An 18,755-nucleotide genomic window follows, 5' to 3' on the forward strand; every position below is an offset into this window, starting at 1 on the left:
ATTTAACCAGAGACTATAAACCTGAAATCTGTGTAGGACAGCTGATCTGGACAAATGCATTATTTATTTCCTATAAGAGATCACAAGCTGTTCCAGTTCCTGTGTTACTGAGCAGATCCACGTTTCACTCTTTTTAAATAGCACATTGCAACATTTAACACTTTTATTTGTTACAGATTCAGCAGAGGGACGTCACTCACGGTGTGTTCCCTGCTGAGAAAAAGGCAGCTTGTTTCAGTTCGTTGCTACTGTTTGATGAAAATACCGGCGTTATTGAAGAATGATAGTTGTGGCTCACCTCTAGGCACAGGCTCTAAGTCATACAGTTTTGGCTCTGTGATAACAGTTTGAACCATCCAGTGCTGATTATGCATTCATAAACTCTTCTAGTAGCAACTTTCACAACCATAGTAGGCATACGGCATGTATGTAAAAGCAAACAGCACAGTAAATTGTGTGCCACAGACATTGCATTTCTCATTGACTCATTTATATAGTCTCCTCCTGAAAGTGAAACTCTTACAAATACAGGTACCATGAGGCCAGCAGCAAAAATACTCCAAAAATACTAGTTGTGACACTGAGCCTCTTTAAAGCGAGGTAGCTTTTTACTGCTTAAAGAAGGTTTTTGGGTGCCTCAGTAAATCTTGACCTAATTGTTCCTTTAAAATTCCAACCTTATTTTTTCACAGGCCGGCCTGTGTTTATATGACCTCTGTAGAACAACAAGGTTCAAACATGTGGCGAAGTCAGATGTGAGTTTTGTGGTCCATCTTCTGCACATTGTAATTTCAACAAGGCGGATATCCAGCATCACATTGTTAAGGAGACAAGTGTAAGGTAGTTCCAATTCTCAGTGCTCCGCTCTTCTCTTTCCTAAGCCCTTATCGATTTTCCTACCCATCAGAATTTGGGTAAGAGGTTAGGAAAGATAGGAGGTGTTTTTGGAGCAATGATCAATTCCAGCTGTGCCTGGAAGCTGTCAATCAAAGAGGTCAGACATCTTCCACCAGGATCTATTTGGATGAGTTATCAGAAAATTCGCCAGCTGAGACTTACGAAGGGAGAAACAATCAATGTGTCTTTTTTTATTTCTATTTGTAAAATAAATATGCTTGTCGATTATGTAAAGTTAGCAATTTCATCATGAGTCTGCAGTGACTGATTTGCTTTTAGCCTCAGGTGGCCAGTGGACAAACTGCACTTCAGCGCTGCCTTCATTTTTCTCTATAGAGGTTTCCATGTAGTCACAAGTGTAAACAAACGTAAAAGACAAACCAGCCACTGGAATCTGAGAGCAGCAAGCTGCCACACTGTCACGTGACTCCGCCAAGTGAGAGCAAGAATGTATGATCTTAACTGATACAAATACATCTGCTATAGTCTTTATTAACCACTAATAAACCCAACTAACATTATAGTATAAACATAAACGTGGTAAATTAAACTGAGAATGTAAAATCCACCATTGATGGCTATTGATGTAGTTGCAACAGAGCTAAATCACACAGGATTTCAGGACTTGTTGGTCGCTACCACATTATTTATTATTCTTTATATGTATTTGTTAACAGGTTAGTTTTGGGGCTATCGCTGTAGTTGAGTTTGAGACTTTGTACTGGCCTGTCGTACTTGTCAGGTGTGACAAAGCAGTGTAATGAACTCACAGGGACACACGCGAGGTGAAGTTGAAGGCCGACCACGATGAGTTTCTGGCTCTGACTCAACCATCAACATCCGCTCACCCGCACGTTTTTATGGTGAAGGGCGTAGATATTATGCACAAGGACTGGGTGAGGGAGTGTCAGTAGAAAGATCAAACACTTTGTGGGTAGATGTGTGTATGTGTGTATCTAAGCGCAGGCCTGGCCAGCCGGTGCGAGTCACCGCCAGTAGCCATGTTTTATTCTTTTTCATGTTGCAGACATGCCTGCCACTCACTGTCAGAGTCAACCCACTCAAATAGCTTCAAAGGCTACTGTAAGCTTCACATCCACCATCAGTTGCTTCATTAGGTGAACACACACACACACACACAAACATGCAGTGCAACAGGGAGATCCAAAGGTTACTCTCTTCGGGTCTTTGGAAGGTCACTGTTTTTCTGGTGTATTGTGTCTGCTGGTTTATGTAAAATGTGTTAGACCTCATAGAGTCAGCTGACTTCTATTAAAATCAAACAGAGCAACATGTCAAGGTAAATAATGGTCTGTAAATAAGAACAGCAGCCAGGTGTTAGGTAGATGAATGTGCATTTAACTCCTTGTTTTAGGTTGAACATGTCAGCAAATCACTGGCTCGTTCAGCAGCAACAATACACAGAACAACTATAACATTTCAAGTGTCTTTAGGATCTCGTCTGCATTTAGCCCTCTCTGTGGTCTCTAATTTATATATAAATGACATTTGTGATGTGTCAGAAATGTTACATTTTGTTTTGTTTGCAGATGATACAAATTTTTATTGTGAAAGAATTGGCTAAAATTATGGTTGTTGAAATGAAAAAAATTAAAAAATGGTTTGATGTAAATGAGTTATCGCTGAATTTGGAAAAAACAAAGTTTATGATATTCGGAAACCGTGTAAAGGAGGAAGAGATAGTATTATCTATAGAGGGAGTGATAATTGAAAGAGTGACAGAATTCAGTTTTCTGGGTGTAATAGTGGACGACAAGTTACCATGGAAACCTCATACTGAACATGTTAAAAAAAAGATGGCTAAAAGTATTTATATCCTGGGTAATGTTAGATATATATTAGATTACAAGACAATGAGAATATTATATTTTTTATTGTTTCTACCCTATCTGAGCTATTGTGTTGAAGTATGGGGGAATACATACGTGACTAATATGAAACCATTATATTTATTACAGAAGAGAGCGCTTCGAATGATGCATAATGTTAAATATAGAGAACACACTAATAGTTTGTTTATAAAATCGAAATTATTAAAACTAGAAGACATAGTGAAATTACAGACTTTAACTATTATGTTTAGGGCAAAAAATAAAACACTACCTCTCAAGTTACAAAGTTTATTTGTATTGTGTTCAGAAAATGGGGACGGCAGAAGGAAGTTTTATTTTGAGCTCGAACCACACAAAGGCAAATGTGTCCAACAGTCACAGGCATAAGAAACTGGAATTCTCTCAGTGATCATCTTAAGTGTTGTACAAATGTTTCTCAATTTAAAATCTGCTATAAGAATAAAATGATAAACCAATATGAAGAAGTTGAAAATAATAGAATTTAATTGTAGAAAAATGATCCTTTTAGTTTGATATTTAGTGGTATTGCTCATTGTTGAGTATATTGTTCTGTTTGCTTTGTTTTGTTATGTGCAGAAAATTGTCAGAGTGTAATTTTGGTTGCCTACTTGTATTATCACAGATAGGGGGCAGGTGTCAGTAAGAATTTATTCTTCTTCCTGCTCCTTTTCATGCATGGAAACAGTGCTACATTAATTGAAAGGAAGGTTGTGTATGGGAATGCATTACTGCTGTACCATGTGTGAAACAAAAAATAAATAAATAAATAAATACTAACTGCAAGGAGAAACATCCTTCTCTCTGGTAGTAAACTCCACTACACTGCACTCCACTACAGTTTATATTATTGGACAAATTGTGATATAAAGCTAATCACGTGGAGTCTCAGAATAAAGATGCAGTCTGAAAGTGAGCAGAATAGGTCCCCTTTAAACTTGCATTTCATTAAAAACCTGCCAGCTGTGAATCTCTCACAGTTTCTGCCTTGTTTGCTTCTCTGTCAGATCCTGCGCATCTGTACAAGATACACCCCTGACCAGGACACCATGACCTTTTCAGATGGGCTGACCCTCAACCGGACGCAGATGCACAATGCTGGCTTCGGCCCGCTTACTGACTTGGTGTTCACTTTTGCCAACCAGCTCCTGCCCATTGAGATGGATGACACAGAAACAGGCCTCCTCAGCGCTATCTGTCTCATCTCTGGAGGTGAATAAAGGACAGAGCATCAGGCGTTTAGTGAGAATGGGAACCGTTGGTGTTGATTAGTGTTGGTACCAAAGAATGACGAGAAACTGACAACGTGTACCTCAAAAAATGAGGACACGAGGACACAAATTTTGAGCAGACCTCATCACATTTCTGTCGGTCCTCAGAGGGATTGTATGGTTACACCTGCTTGTGCTTGCTCAAAAGAAGGAATTACCCACAAATGTTATCTAAGCAATCAGATCTTGGCTGTAGTCACAACTATACTTAGATCGTTTTAGTCAAAAACCACGTGGTGATTGAGTGGATCCAGATGCAGGACTCAAACAGACTAGAACTCAAATCACAGCTTTATTTGCTAAATACAAATACAACTGAGCACATGAAGCGAAGTGAAACATTACAGGCTGCCAGACCAACAGGACCACACATAACATGCTGTTTGCAGCCTGATTGCATCATAGTCTAAAGACATACACTAAGCAGTTTATGGTGAAATGTTGGAGTACGTAAAGAAAATGATTCAGTCCACATTTAAACTCTGCCTGACTCGTATTCGTTCAGCACAGTTAGCCCGTATTGACTCCAGCTGAATGTAGTCTGAAAGTCAGCCACAGGTTTCTTTGAGTAAGGCAGCAACGATCAGACTGTCAAACACATGAAGGAAATTAGAGAGTAATAATGTTTCATTTACTGTATGTCCACCAAAAATCATGCTTCAGTTGTCTTAATCACTCCCACCCGCCATCAGCACTCAGATTTCATCACTGCTGGGTTTTCATTCAGAGCTCTATACGTATATACTCAACCCACAAGGTCTCGCTACATATTACAGGCTCTTGCATAACCCATGAAAGGCACAAGACACCTCTGATCGCATTTGTAATCACATATCTTGACTACAGTTTCCCCAGGTCTAGATCTGAGTGTAAACACTGCCACCTTATGACTGGTTTGTGAAGTACACATTACACCATCAGGTCATCAACATCCGTTCACATTTTTATTTACATACCACGTAATCTCATCTTGTTTGCTCGCTAATGTTTCAGGTAACTGTAAATATTTCAAATGAGTTCCATCACATTACTCAAACACACAGAACCAAACAGCAACAAAATATCAACTAAAATCACTTTTGTTCAAACTAACAAACCTATTATAGAAGGTTAAAGGTTAAAGGTTAAAGATTCCTTGGTGCACTGCAGGCACAGCGGTATCGTTAACTTACAGTGTCAGTAGAATACTGCACATGTTATACTTTAGTTTTTTCTCTTTAATGAATTTGCAAGAATTGCAACACAGTGAGCAAACAAACAGTTCCACTGTTATTATGGGATTTTGAGGTGGAAATGAATTTAACCTATTTTGAAATAAGGCTGTAACATGACAAGAGGTGGAACAGGTGAAGCTCTCTGAATACTTTCCAGATACACTGTATCAACCAAACAAACAACAACAACAAAATATTATTATTGTTGAGTCAAACAAGTATTTGAACCCTCAAACAGAATACGATTGAGTACTTGGTGAGGCATTTCTTGTAGTTGTTCACCAGGTTTGCACTCATCTCAGGAGCGAGGAGTCGGTGAACTCTAAATCCTTTCTTGGCTGCCACTGGGCAACGTGAAGCTTCAATGACCAACACAGATTTTCTGTAGGACTGAGGTCTACAGACTGGTTGGGCCTCTCTAGACCTGCAAATAATTATTTCCCCCGCTGTATAGTGGAGGTAGGTGCACACATATGGACTACATCATATGCAGATGGTGTAATCTGAAAGACAGGAGACTGCAAGGTGATATGAAGAGTCAGCATCGAACAGTAGTCTGCAGGATAACTTTGGATGTCCGGAAAAGGACGCAAGTGAGAGCAAATGCTGAGTTGTTCTCTTTTATATTAAAGGGTTTTTTAACTTTGCAATTTAAGGTACACTGAGATCATTGCTGCTATTGAAAGACAACACTGAACCCGACTGAACAGCTCTGTTTGCAATGTTTTTCTTCTAAATCAAACCAAACTTCATCACATATAATCGCCTCAGTTTTGTCTATATCATATAAAACCAATATATGAATTTGTCCTAATTGAGCCTCAAGTCTGACGTGTTTTGTGCATCTGTCTGCGTATCAGATCGTCAGGATCTCGAGGAGCCCTCTAAAGTGGACCAGCTGCAGGAGCCACTGCTTGAAGCTCTCAAGATCTATGTGAGAAAGCGTCGGCCAAGTAAACCACACATGTTCCCCAAAACCCTGATGAAGATCACCGACCTGCGCAGTATCAGTGCTAAAGGTAGGGTGGACATTAGCGTACCGTGTGGTGATGATTGAGCTTACAATCAGCAAAGTGATGTTTTTAAAGTGCTGTGTGGTGACAGCTACAGGAAGGCATTATTAGTACCACTGTAGTTAAATAAATATCTGCTATATCCCCAAAGATCATTTATTATTAGCTGAAAATTAGCTGGAAATAAAAGTGGTTTTAAATAAAACATCATGAAAACACTTCAGGACACATAAAACTCTGAAAAGTAAAAAGAATAGAAGATTCCCCATATTACTGCTGCACATGTTTAAGGTTGAGCTGCTTTACTTTCATATAAATGTATTTGAATATGAAGTATTTGCTGAATAATGCATATGCTGTTTCATGTCCAGCCTACATCTTATGTATATTAAAATATAATAATAATAAAACAAATTCAACCTAATTAAAAGGCTTGAGCCGAAATGGTTAACGGTCCAAAGGTAGGTTATTAACTGATTGCTCACTCTCCATCTCTTCATCACTAAGGTGGTTCAGGCTTTGGTGTTGTTTTGGAGACAATGATGATTAAAGCTGGGTTGAGGTGCTGTTACACGACACAGCTTTGATAGTAGCTCTTTGGAAAGTTTTGAAATCCTTTGGTGGAAAGATATAAAGATATATACAGCTTACAGTAGGGGAAATAATTATTTGATCCCATGCTGATTTTTCTAAAAGACTGAGGTCTGGACACTGGGTAGGCCTCTCCACACCTCCAAATAATTATTTCTCCCACTGTGCAAGAGTGGAGGAATGTGCACACATGTGAAGCATTGGCTAGTCGTCTCCAGGATCACGTTGGACGTCGAAGAGGAAGCAGAGGATTGTCTAATATTGTGATGTCTTTATCTTTCAGTATAAACTGCACTGAGATGAGCTTTTGTGAATTGCTGCCATTTAAAAATAAAATTGAACTGAATTAAACATAATGATGAAATGCTGCAAATAACTATATTTTAGGAAATTGTAAACATGTTTGTGAACATCTTTTTATTTTGCATATACACGACAAAAATAACAGATTTCTTCTATATTGGCTTTTCTTCCTGTTAAATCCAGGATCTAATTTAAAATCCTCCTCAACAATCTGGCCCCATCTTATGATGCTCATAGTACCATAGCGTCCCAATAGAGCACTTTATTCTCTTCTGCTGGCTTACTTGTAGACTATAGGGTCTTTAAAGGAAAAGGAAAAGCTGATCCTTCAGCTATCAGGCCCCTCTTCTGTGGAACAGCTCCCAGTTTGGATTCAGGAGACAGACACTATCTCTATTTTTAAGATTTAAAACTTTCTTTTGTGCTAAAGCATGTAGTTAGGGCTGATCAGGTGACCACGAGTCCTCCCTTAGTTATGCTGCAGTATGCTTATGCTGCTAGTGGCCTGCCATGATGCACTGAGTACTTTTTCACTCACCCTTTTTACTCACTATGTGTTTTTTTGTTATTTCTCCCTCCCCTCACTCCCAAATAGTCACGACAGATAGCTGCTCTGCTTCTGCTCAGGTTTTATTTTGGCCAAAGGGGAGTTTTTCCTTCCCACTGTTGCCAAGTGCTTGCTCAAAGGAATCATTTATTGGGGGTTTCTCTCTACTATTGTTGTGTCTTTATTGTACAATATAAAGTGCCTTGAGGCAACTGCTGTTGTCATTTGGCGCTGAATAAATAAAATAAAACTGAACAGGACTAAATTGAAACAGCTAACCATCCAATTTTATATCTTCAAGCTTTTTCAAGCATATATACAAAACAGAGCACACACACAGGAAGGAAAATACTATCTTCTACTACAACAGGTGCTCAAAAAGCAGTGGGAAGAAGTAACACTTATGCACTCCCACCCCTCCACATGCTTCACAGAACTGTGCACCTACCCTTGTCTGCCAGAAGGATGATGATGTTGTTTTATTACTAAGTGATGTCAGTGCCTTCGTTCATCCAACAGATGCCCCCCGCACCTGTTGGATGCTGGGGGCTTTGCATTACTGCAACAGGCTGAAAATTTCACCCGTAGTTGCTCTGTTTCCACGTCTGCAATGTTCCATCCATCCACCCATCCACCACCTCCTCCAGCTTATCCGGGGGAACACCAAGGCGTTCCCAGGCCAGCCGAGAGATATAATCTCTCCAGCGTGTCCTGGGTCTGCCCCGGGGCCTCCTCCCGGTGGGACATGCCCGGAACACCTCACGCAGGAGGCGCCCAGGAGGCATCCTTGTCAGATGCCCGAACCACCTCAGCTGGCTCCTTTCGATGTGGAGGAGCAGCGGCTCTACTCTGAGCCCCTCCCGGATGGCTGAACTTCTCACCCTTAGGAGGAAGCTCATTTCCGCCGCTTGTATTCGCGATCTCGTTCTTTCGCTCACTACCCACAGCTCAGCACAGCATTGGTGAGGGTAGGGACGTAGATCGACTGTTAAATTGAGAGCTTCGCTTTTACACTCAGCTCTCTCTTCACCACGACAGACAGACAGTGATCGGGCGTACAGCATCCGATCACTGCAGCCGAAGCAAGTCTCTGTTGGATCTGCTCCTCTTTAGATTTTAGCACATCGATGGTAAAATTTGTTTGTTTCACTCATTCATTGAGCAGCTGGTGCTGTGCCTCCTGGAGGATTTTAGTTGTAACAGCAAGGGCCAAACTGTCTTGAGCTATCAGAGTGCGTGCATGGCAGAAGAATCCACAGCCACTTCCAGGACAGCAGCGACATGTGGCGCATATGGCAGGGCATCCAGGCCATCACCAACTACAGGAAGACAACATCTGCCTGTGATGGTGACGCCTCCCTACCAGATGCGTTGAACAACTTCTATGCACGCTTTGACCCTCAGAATGATGTGTTGGTAAGGAAGTCCACCCCCCTCACAAAAACCAGGTTCTGTGTCTGACCTCTGCTGATGTGAGGAAAAATCTTCGCAGAGTTAACCCACGGAAAGTTGCTGGTCCAGATAACATCCCTGGGAGAGTGCTCAGAGAATGTGCAGACCAGCTGACAGCTGTCCTCACAGACATCTTCTGTTGTCCCAACGTGCCTCAAGGCCACCACCATCGTTCCCGTGCCAAAGTCCCCAGTGTCCTGCTTCAATGACTACCTGCCCCGTTACACTCACGCCCATCATAATGAAGTCAAGACGCTCAACATGAGGCACATTAAGACCCTGCTGCCATCCACACTGGACCCACTGCAGTTCGCTTATCGGCCCAACCGATCAACTGACGACACCATCGCCACCACCTTACTTCTCGCCCTCACCCACCTGGACAATAAGGACACGTTTGTATGAATGCCATTCATAGACTTCAGTTCAGCATTCAACACAATCATTCCTCAGCACCTGATTGGAAAACTGAGCCTATTGAGCCTGAACACCTCCCTCTGCAACTGGATCCTGGACTTTCTGACGGAGAGACCTCAGACAGTCTGAATCGGCAACAGCATCTCCAACCACACTGAGCACTGGAGCCTCTCAAGGCTGTGTGCTCAGCCCACTGCTGTTCACTGTGCTGACTCACGACTGTGCAGCAATGCACAGTTTGATCCACATCATCAAGTTCGCCAATGACACGACTGTGTTGGGTCTCAACAGCAAGAACGACGAGTCAGCATACGGAGAGGATGCACAACAGACTGGTGTAGAGTCAACAACCTGTCTCTGAACGTGGACAAAACAAAAGACAGGATTGTTGACTTCATGAGAGCACGGAGAGATCACTGTCCACTTAACATCAATGGATCCTCTGTGGAGGTCGTCAAGTGCACCAAATTCCTTGGTGTCCACCTGGCAAAGAACCTCTCCTGGTCCCTCAAAACCAGCTCCATAACTAAGAAGGCCCAACAGCATCTCTACTTCCTGAGGAAGCTGAGAAAAGCCCATCTCCCACCATCCATTCTTACCACCTTCTACAGAGGGACTATTGAGAGCATCCCGAGCAGCTGCATCACTGTCTGGTATGGTAACTGCACCGTATTGGATTGCAATACCCTACAAGCCACCAGCGTTGTACACACACCCCTCAAACACACTCTTCACCCTGCTGCCTTCTGGAAAGAACTACCGGAGCATCCGGGCCCTCAATGCCAGACTGTGGAAGAGTTTCTTCCCCCAGGCCATCAGACTCCTGAACACTCAGTGACTGGACTGACACACTCATACCTTCATACACGTCACTACCAAGCACTTACCTGCAGTATCTCATACACACACACACACACCTTCAGACACCAAGTTACTTTATGCACAATACTCAGTATTTTGCACATTTCCATTGCTTGTGTCTGTATCATTCTGTTCTGTTTAGTGTTGCACTGTCTTGTCTTGTTTTCTTGCAATTTTTGAACTTCACACTCTACGTAGTTCTGTGTTTGTCCGTTATATGTCATATGTAGCACCAGGGTCTCGGAGGAACGTTGTCTCTTTTCACTCTGTGCTGTACTACTGCACATCCCTGAAATGACAATAAAGCCACTCTTTTTTTGGCCATCACAAGGGATTTTTGACTCATGCTAAAAAAGAAAAATGTTCACAAACAACCAAATTATCCATTCATCCAGTGCATCTTCAAGCTTTTTAATAGATATGTTTAGGCCTTTAAAAGGAAAAGACAAAAAGCCAGTATTGACCCCTCAGTGAGGTGAAGTAGTCCTACAGCACGTTTCCACCGCTGTGCTTGACTGTGGGGATGGTGTTCTTTGTGTATTTGTACAGCGGGTCAAGTTGATGGCAGAGAGCTTGACTTTGGTTTCATCTGACCGGAAGCCTTCTCTGAATCATTTAGATGTTCACTGTGTCCAGTGTTGGGGAGTAACAGAGTACATGTACCGGCGTTACGTATTTAAAATACAAAATATGAGTAACTGTATTCCGTTACAGTTACTGTATGTCCAACAGCAGCCTTTCAACGCCTCTCTCTGTCTCTCGCTAGCAAAGTTGACCCAGACAACAAAGTAAAACTAGTTTTCGGCTACGAGCCCGACACGAACCCGACGTATTAGCCAGAGGTCCCTTTACTACGGTTCGGAGCCGCTGACCTGTTTTATATACGCGCTGAATAGTTTTCTATACGAGATCACTGCAAAAAGTGCAGCCTTACCTAATGTCCACCTACTGTTACTCATATATATTAAGATTTAAACATCTAGCTGGTGTTGGTGTGGAGAGTAACCTTCAGTAATAAATCACACAGCAATAGCACATTCATGTAGTTGTAAAAAGCATGATAATATATTAAGTAATCCAAAGTATTCAAAATACGTTACAAAATACATCAGGTGTTGTTGGTGACTGTGGTTCCAACTGCCTTCAGATCATTAACAAGCTCCAACTGTGTAGTTTTGGGCTAGTCCACCACCTTTCGCCCCATGAAGTGAGATCCTGCATGGAGCTCCAGACCAACAGCATTTTGTATTTCTGCTATTTCTATTTTAATCAGGAATTGTGGGAATGGGTCACTTAATACTGACATTTTTAATGTGTTGAGCTTCTGAAGTGCTGATATTTCGAAACACTGTGTCACGTGACCATGGCTAAGTAAGGTTTAGTGCACAAGCATTTACAGTTAACACTCACCTTTTCACTGAGCTTAGTGATTGTTTAGTAGCCCATTCCAACTTTGTGCAGGTTTCCTTGTCCCTGATTGATTGATTGATTGATTGATTGATTGATTGATTGATTGATTGATTGATTGATTGATTGATTGATTGATTGATGCCATAAGATTGGGGCATCAATCAGTCTTGGTTTCAATGGGATTATTTATTTATCAGTCAATTACATGCAAGTCAATTTATAACTTTTATGCAGCGTGACCCAGATGGGATCTGCGGGTCTTACCTGGGGTCTACTTCCTGTAGGACATGCCTGGCTAGTAGAGGCCAGGAGGCAACCACCTCAGCTGGCTCCTTTCTATGTGGAGGCTCAGCAGCTATACTCTGAACCCCCCACACGACTGAACTCCTCACACTATTAATAAGGGAGAGCCCATCCACCCATTGGAGAAAGCTAATTTCAGCTGCTTATATCAGCGATCTCATTCTTTCACCTTTAGAGAACGATAGCAGTGTTAACATGATGTTCAGGCCTGGATTAATAGATTTATGGCGTTTCCTAACATACATGCTCTATCTGGTAGCAAATGGCTGCATAACATTTATGAAACAACAATCTACCAGCATCGGCATCAGTTACAATGTAAAACCATCAGATTAAACGACTCGTGCATAACAGCAACAATCAGTCGACTACTTGTGCACATCCCTACTGCTAGTATTTTAGGTATTATATGGTTTATATTGAGAAAAGGACTATAGATGTTAAGGATTTATATTCCAGTTTCAAAACTGTTTTTCTCCTACCGTGGTCTTGCAGGAGCAGAGCGAGTCATCTCTCTAAAAATGGAGATCCCAGGTTCCATGCCACCGCTAATCCAGGAGATGCTGGAGAACTCAGAGGGCCAAGATAGCCAGAGCAGCAGCAGTACTTCAGCTGAGGTGGGGCCCAGACTCAACAGCAAGGGAAGTCGCAGCAAGGATGCTGCTACTGTGGAATCCCCTAATTCCTCAGACAACGAGGAGGGTGCTGCCACACCACCCAGAATCGAGCCCTAGGAGGCACCCCGGGAAACTCTCTGGCATTACTTTGCTCAAAAACATGGGCAAGATGTACATCCCTTAAAATCTACCTAACCTGACTCCTAAGCTTGATATTCCATTTTCCGTCCATTTTGTCCCTATTTTTCTCTCCAATTTCCCCAAAATTCTTTCATTGAAAAGAATATAACACAGAGGTCTCAAAGGATCCCTGCTTTGTGTACATTTCTGAATCGAGCTCTTATTTGACATGCCTCTGGGACTGTGACAGGAAGGGCATCGCTCTCACAAACCAGCAGAGATAATACTCCTCAGGTCTCCTGTGTAAATTCGTATCTGCATGACGGGAGTTTGATAAGTGTTTTCTCTGGTTCGCTCGGTCTTTCTCTGTCATCTGTTTTCTTCTCTTGTATCGTTGTCACATATGCATTGTACATATCATTGAATGGTTAGGTCTCTGTTTCTAAGATGAATTTTGTGGTGCTTTATTCATTGTCTCTGAGGTGACACATCGAGGATTAAAGCGGGGCTCATTTTAAGTCCTTCAAAAGGTTATCTAGAAGGTTACAGCATATAGACATCATGGAAGTCTAATATTTTATATTTCTTATTATATTTAAAACGTTTTATCTTTTATAACCGTTTTGGGTTCACATTTCTCCGTGAATAAGTGTACATCCAGACGTCGAGTTTGTTCGTTTGTTTCCTCGAAGGAGGAAAGCACAAGAGCAGAAGCCTGGAGATACACGCTGATCAGATCGGTCATGTCTCTTCTGCTTCAACCTTCCAGGTAAACTGCTGAGACCTAATGTAGAAGGTTAGATTGAGAATGCACCAGTCTATGAAATCAACTCATTTTGTGGCTCTTGTCAGAACTGATTGGGGAAATTAGGCTGATGACAGATACCAGAGGTTTGATCACATAAGATCCTTTTCCCTGTTACAGTATACTTCAGGTTTACCAAGATTCTCTTTTATTGTTTGCACTTTGGAACTGGGAGAGAATAACTGGAAAACGTGGAAAAAGATTCCATGTGTTCTCGCCATCTGTTTCCACAGTGTCAGATTAGCCTTCTGTGTAGAACAGAGAGGTAGTTCCTGGCTTTAACTGAGTCTATGGCTGCAGTTCCACCTCAGATACTTCAACAAGATACCAGGAACATTTGAAGAAAGTCAGTCCGGGCAGAATCTATCACAGATTATTTTATTTTGGTGTTAACTTGTACTCACTGATGAAATCTGAGAATACAAAGAATTACTGTCATTAAGTTATGCTTTAAATAACTAGCTTTGTTGCTAACTTTATTTGGAGCTAAAGCTGAAAGTTAGCACAGTCGAAATGTTGGCAGTGACCTTTCATTGCATAGGAAAGCTACACAAACTACTTGCTTAACTGGACTTTAGTTGTGGATGATAATGTTACTTCTAATTTTAATGTAATTCCTGCGTCTGACCACTTATTTTAAGTCAGGTGTTAGCAGGTAACTTGGTGATTGAAATAGGATAGAATACCTACTTTATTGTCATAAAATAAGCTAATAAGAACCACAGTGCAAAACAAGCTAATAAGACTTCCAATGTCTCTTGCCAGTCCCTGTTTTCCCCGTCAGCAAGCTGTGCTAACATTTGTGCTTAACCCTCCTGTTTGATTCCAGCCTACATTAGCTTAGCAGCGATGAATGATTGAATGTCAGCCTAATCAGTGACTCCAGTGCTAGCAACATGCACTGCCAAGTGTGCGTGCATCTATTATGGCCTTATGAGAAGAGCTCCATAACCTCTTTTTCTGTCCCTTGCTTGAATCAGTGACACACGGGGGTAATGCTATACACACGACAACTGTACACTAATGTAAAAAGCACACAGTGGGGTGAATTGTGGAAAGACCCCAAACACTGACCGAGCTCTTTACATTGATAGACTTTCATCCCTCTTAAGTCAGCAGAGTAAAGACAATTGATCCAATATTAATCTCACTGACTGTGAACATAAACATGGTGAAGCTTTGATGAGTAGCTGTAACTATATAACTAAACAAAACGACGATTAAATGGCCTGTATTTGTATTTGTATAGCGCTTTACTAGTCCCTAAGGACACCAAAGTGCTTTACACATCCACACATCCACACACTGGTGATGAAGCTACATTGTAGCCACAGCCACCCTGGGGCGCACTGACAGAGGCGAGGCTGCCGGAAACTGGCGCCACCGGGCCCTCTGACCACCACCAGTAGGCAACGGGTGTCTTGCCCAAGGACACAACGACCGAGACTGTCGGAGCCGGGGCTCGAACCGGCAACCTTCCGATTACAAGGAAAACTCCCAACTCTTGAGCCACGATCGCCCCACAAACACAAACACAGCACAATGTTCAACTTTAAAACAATTAAGTACAAAAAGTATATAACAATTTTTTAAAGAAAAAGATGTGTTTCTTCATTTCAAAGAGGATGCAGTAAAGATGGAAAGACATTTTTGTTTTAGTTTCAGCAGTAAATACAGTTTACAGGCAGAGTTTTGTGCTAGCAGGCAAAATTCATGCAGAAAATCAAGTTTCAGGTTTGATTTAAACAACTCTGCATTGATCATTTTGAAACCAGATTTTACATCTAGACTGTAATTAAATATTATTATTATTATTAATAATAAATTATTTCAAGTCAAACAGGTTTAAATAAAGCTTTAAGTTTGCATTGAGCTGAGCAGTTAATTTGTCACATTCTGAATAAAAGCACGCAGAGCTTCACAGTTCTTGCTTTGACACGCGACATGAAGTTTTTCCTGATCAGCGCACAGACGCTGCACACGCTGCATCTTATCTAACATGGGTTCGATAACGTGGAACCTTTGGGGCTAACTTTTCAGTTTGGGGCAATAGCAGTTTCTGCTTTCTTGTTGATAGCAAAGTGAGAGCAGCAATACCATCCTTGTGTCTTTTCGTTAATGAAACTAGAGCCTTAAGTACAATAACTGAGTTTACCATGAAGACAGAAGTGTGTCTTACAACAAACCTCATTCATTATAACATTAAATTTGCCTTCTTTAGACAGACTGAATCTTGAGAGACACCAGTTAGTTCATTATAGCCGGGCTCCTTTCACACAGCATGGACTAAGTGCCGCCTGTTTCAGTTGGAAACATTATTCGAGCAACAAGTGTAAGAATTCTATAAAAAGTATAACAGTCATAACAAATAAGACGTTAAAATGATTACACTGTGAAAATGATGGTAAATGTGTTCAGTACAGGTTACTCAGTCTGTTCAAGTCTCATACGATTCTGCAGTCCGGTGAAGAAGACCTGCAGTCACATGATTTGTCAGACGATATGTGGACAGCTCTCTGTGATCTGTTTTCTATTACATTGAGACAAAAATGAAAATAATACTTCTTCATTTTCTGTATTACCAACTGAATTCTTGATTCCTTTGGTAAAGTGACTCAAAGGTATGAAAGTGTAGCACAGCAGGTTACACTGTGAAAGTGTGTGACAGCTATGCTGGTCCACAGAGCAACATTTATCTTGTATTCATAATCAATACTGTCAGATTGTAACATTCTTGTGTTTGGAGGAGCAAACTTTGGTAGTTCGTGTCCCTGCTGTCAGCACGCCAACTCATTCCAGGTGCAGTTTGAAGCATGAATCCTTTTTCATGTCACTGCATCCTGTGAAATTACATTTCAAATGCATAGCACATGAAACATGCTTAAAATGGTGTGTGTGTGTGTGTGTGTGATGACAGATTACTACGCGAGCAAACACAAAACAAAGTCCCCAAAAAACACTCACACAAGGCTAAAGTGATGTCCACTGTGGGCGAGTACAGCTGTTGCATGCGTTGTCATTGCTCTTATTGAAGCGTCAGCTGACAATGACATTTAAAAAGATCGACTCAACATCAGCTGTCATGTGTTTTTGGTACTGCACAACAAAAGGACTCAAAATCACTCCCTATTGTACATTTTACACTCCCACAGTTTATTGAAGGCTCACATCAGATTAAAATAATGAATTCTCAGTGGACTGATTTGGATTAGGTGAACTGTGACGCCACACTCTCGCTCAGCATACATGGATGACATTTGTCCCAAAAAAAGGCTCCAAAGTTCAGAACAGGTTTCCACGTGTGGAACATGTGGCAGCACATCTGGAACTCTTAATGTGTGACTTTGATCGGAAACAGAAAAAGCAGCACTTAAGGGGACAGGTTCTAAAAATCTAGATTCTATCACTGCAAATACATATCATACCTGAGCTGTTTAACTTTTTGTTTGTGTGCTTGGATGTGAGTGACGTGTTGGCGTCTGACAGAAGAATGATGTGCAGTATTAGGGAATTTTATCTTAATGTAACATAGGACTTGTTCTCCTGTGGTTCTCCCTCTGACGTGCTCTCCTGGTGAGAGACTTTTTTTATTTTGACATGAAAAGTCCTCACAGCTGAAGAATGTCCACATCCTGTCCCGAAGCATCGACGAGCCCTCGGGCTCCTGGATGCAGCAGGGACTGTTCTCTGTTCCTTTTAGGAAAGAACCTCACCGTGCTGAATTACTTATTAGTCTCCACTGAATGTCGTACCGATGTAACTGTACTCTACTATCGAGCTCACTGCAGAGATGTTATATAAATGCTGTGTGCTTTGCATTCCAGTCGGCAGCTCTGTGGAAACGACGCTCTGTGTTTGTGCTTGGAAATGTAAACTCCCACTGAGACAGGAGGAAAATGCAACACGCGTGTCATTTAGGACAAATGGGACAAATGCCAACCGAGTCACCTCAACTCTCGATGTTTGATGTCTGTTTGTGTTCATGTCAAACAGCAGAGCTCCATCTGCCATTCCTCAGCCAGGGAGCCAGCTAGCTGTCATCAATCAATCGAATCAATCATCTGACAGCTACTTGGTTCACAGGTGAGGTACGAACTTGAGTTCGACTGATATGGGAAGAGTAATCAGCACTGGCCAGTATTCTGTACCAACAATCAGTTCAAGTTCAAACGGACCTTTACAGACACTCAACGATGATCTGTCCCCTGCTAGGAAGTTAACCCTGTACATACTCCAGGTCACCGTGACGTAGTGAGGCTTAGGGGCGGGATCTCTCTCTCTGTGCTTAATTTCATCTAATTTATTTATTTTAACTTATTGTTTTTTGTTTCCTCTTTGACTTTATTTGGAAGATAGGTTTCTGAAAATGTACTTGGTTTGCATGAGGTTAGAATACAATCCAACCTGTACACTGACCATGAGAGGGCCACTGGTGATCTGATAGATCACGATTGGTTAGTCACGAGGAGCTGATTTACAGATGTACAGAGTACATTTACAGATTTACTTTCTTGTTGTGAATAAAACCCAGACAGGAGTCTAAAAACTCCACGAGTGCCCGAGTATCAGTCTAACCCAAGATGAAGCTAATCAGGAGCCAGAAATCATGACTGTGAACTTCACCATCAGCCATATAACAGTAGGTCTGTCGTGTTTGTCTGCCAGGAACCCCTCCAGGACAGACGAGTTCACCACCTTTTCCATCAGACAATAGACGATATGCAGTCTTGTATATTTGTGTTAATATGAGACGATATGCTCACAGTTTACTGTGGGATGTGTTGTACATTTATCCAGCCTGTGCTGCAGGCTGAAGGCGACCATGGAAAGTTTTGAGATTTAAGCTTTGATTGGTTTCCATTTCCCATCATAAATATTGTCTTTGTACATTAACATATACTTTTTATGTTCATATACTGTTTAACTTTACCATGAACTGTCCTGGCAAAGTAATAAAATATATTTATTTTAAACACTGGTGTGTGCAGATGCTTGAAGGACGAAGATGAAGCAAGCCTCGTATTACTCATTTAAAACATTATTTAATACTTTTCCTGTTCTGA

General features: G+C 41.5%; 1 protein-coding gene across 1 annotated transcript in view; it reads left to right on the forward strand.

Moving 5' to 3' along the window:
• Positions 1-18,632, forward strand: part of LOC147304550 (retinoic acid receptor beta-like) — a 116,740-nt gene extending 98,108 nt beyond the window's left edge. The window contains exons 6-8 of the mRNA XM_086279493.1: positions 3,776-3,980; positions 6,114-6,272; positions 12,646-18,632. Of these exons, the coding sequence (XP_086135619.1) occupies positions 3,776-3,980; positions 6,114-6,272; positions 12,646-12,884 (603 nt within the window). The 3' untranslated portion in view covers positions 12,885-18,632. The remainder of the gene's footprint in view (positions 1-3,775; positions 3,981-6,113; positions 6,273-12,645) is intronic.
• The last annotated feature ends 123 nt before the right edge of the window (positions 18,633-18,755 follow it).

Source organism: Aulonocara sp. 'chitande type north' Nkhata Bay, linkage group LG22 (assembly GCF_057382095.1).
Source record: "Aulonocara sp. 'chitande type north' Nkhata Bay isolate Kocher_YH1m ecotype deep benthic linkage group LG22, A_spYH_male_GT1.1, whole genome shotgun sequence".
Classification (NCBI taxonomy): Eukaryota; Metazoa; Chordata; class Actinopteri; order Cichliformes; family Cichlidae; genus Aulonocara; species Aulonocara sp. 'chitande type north' Nkhata Bay.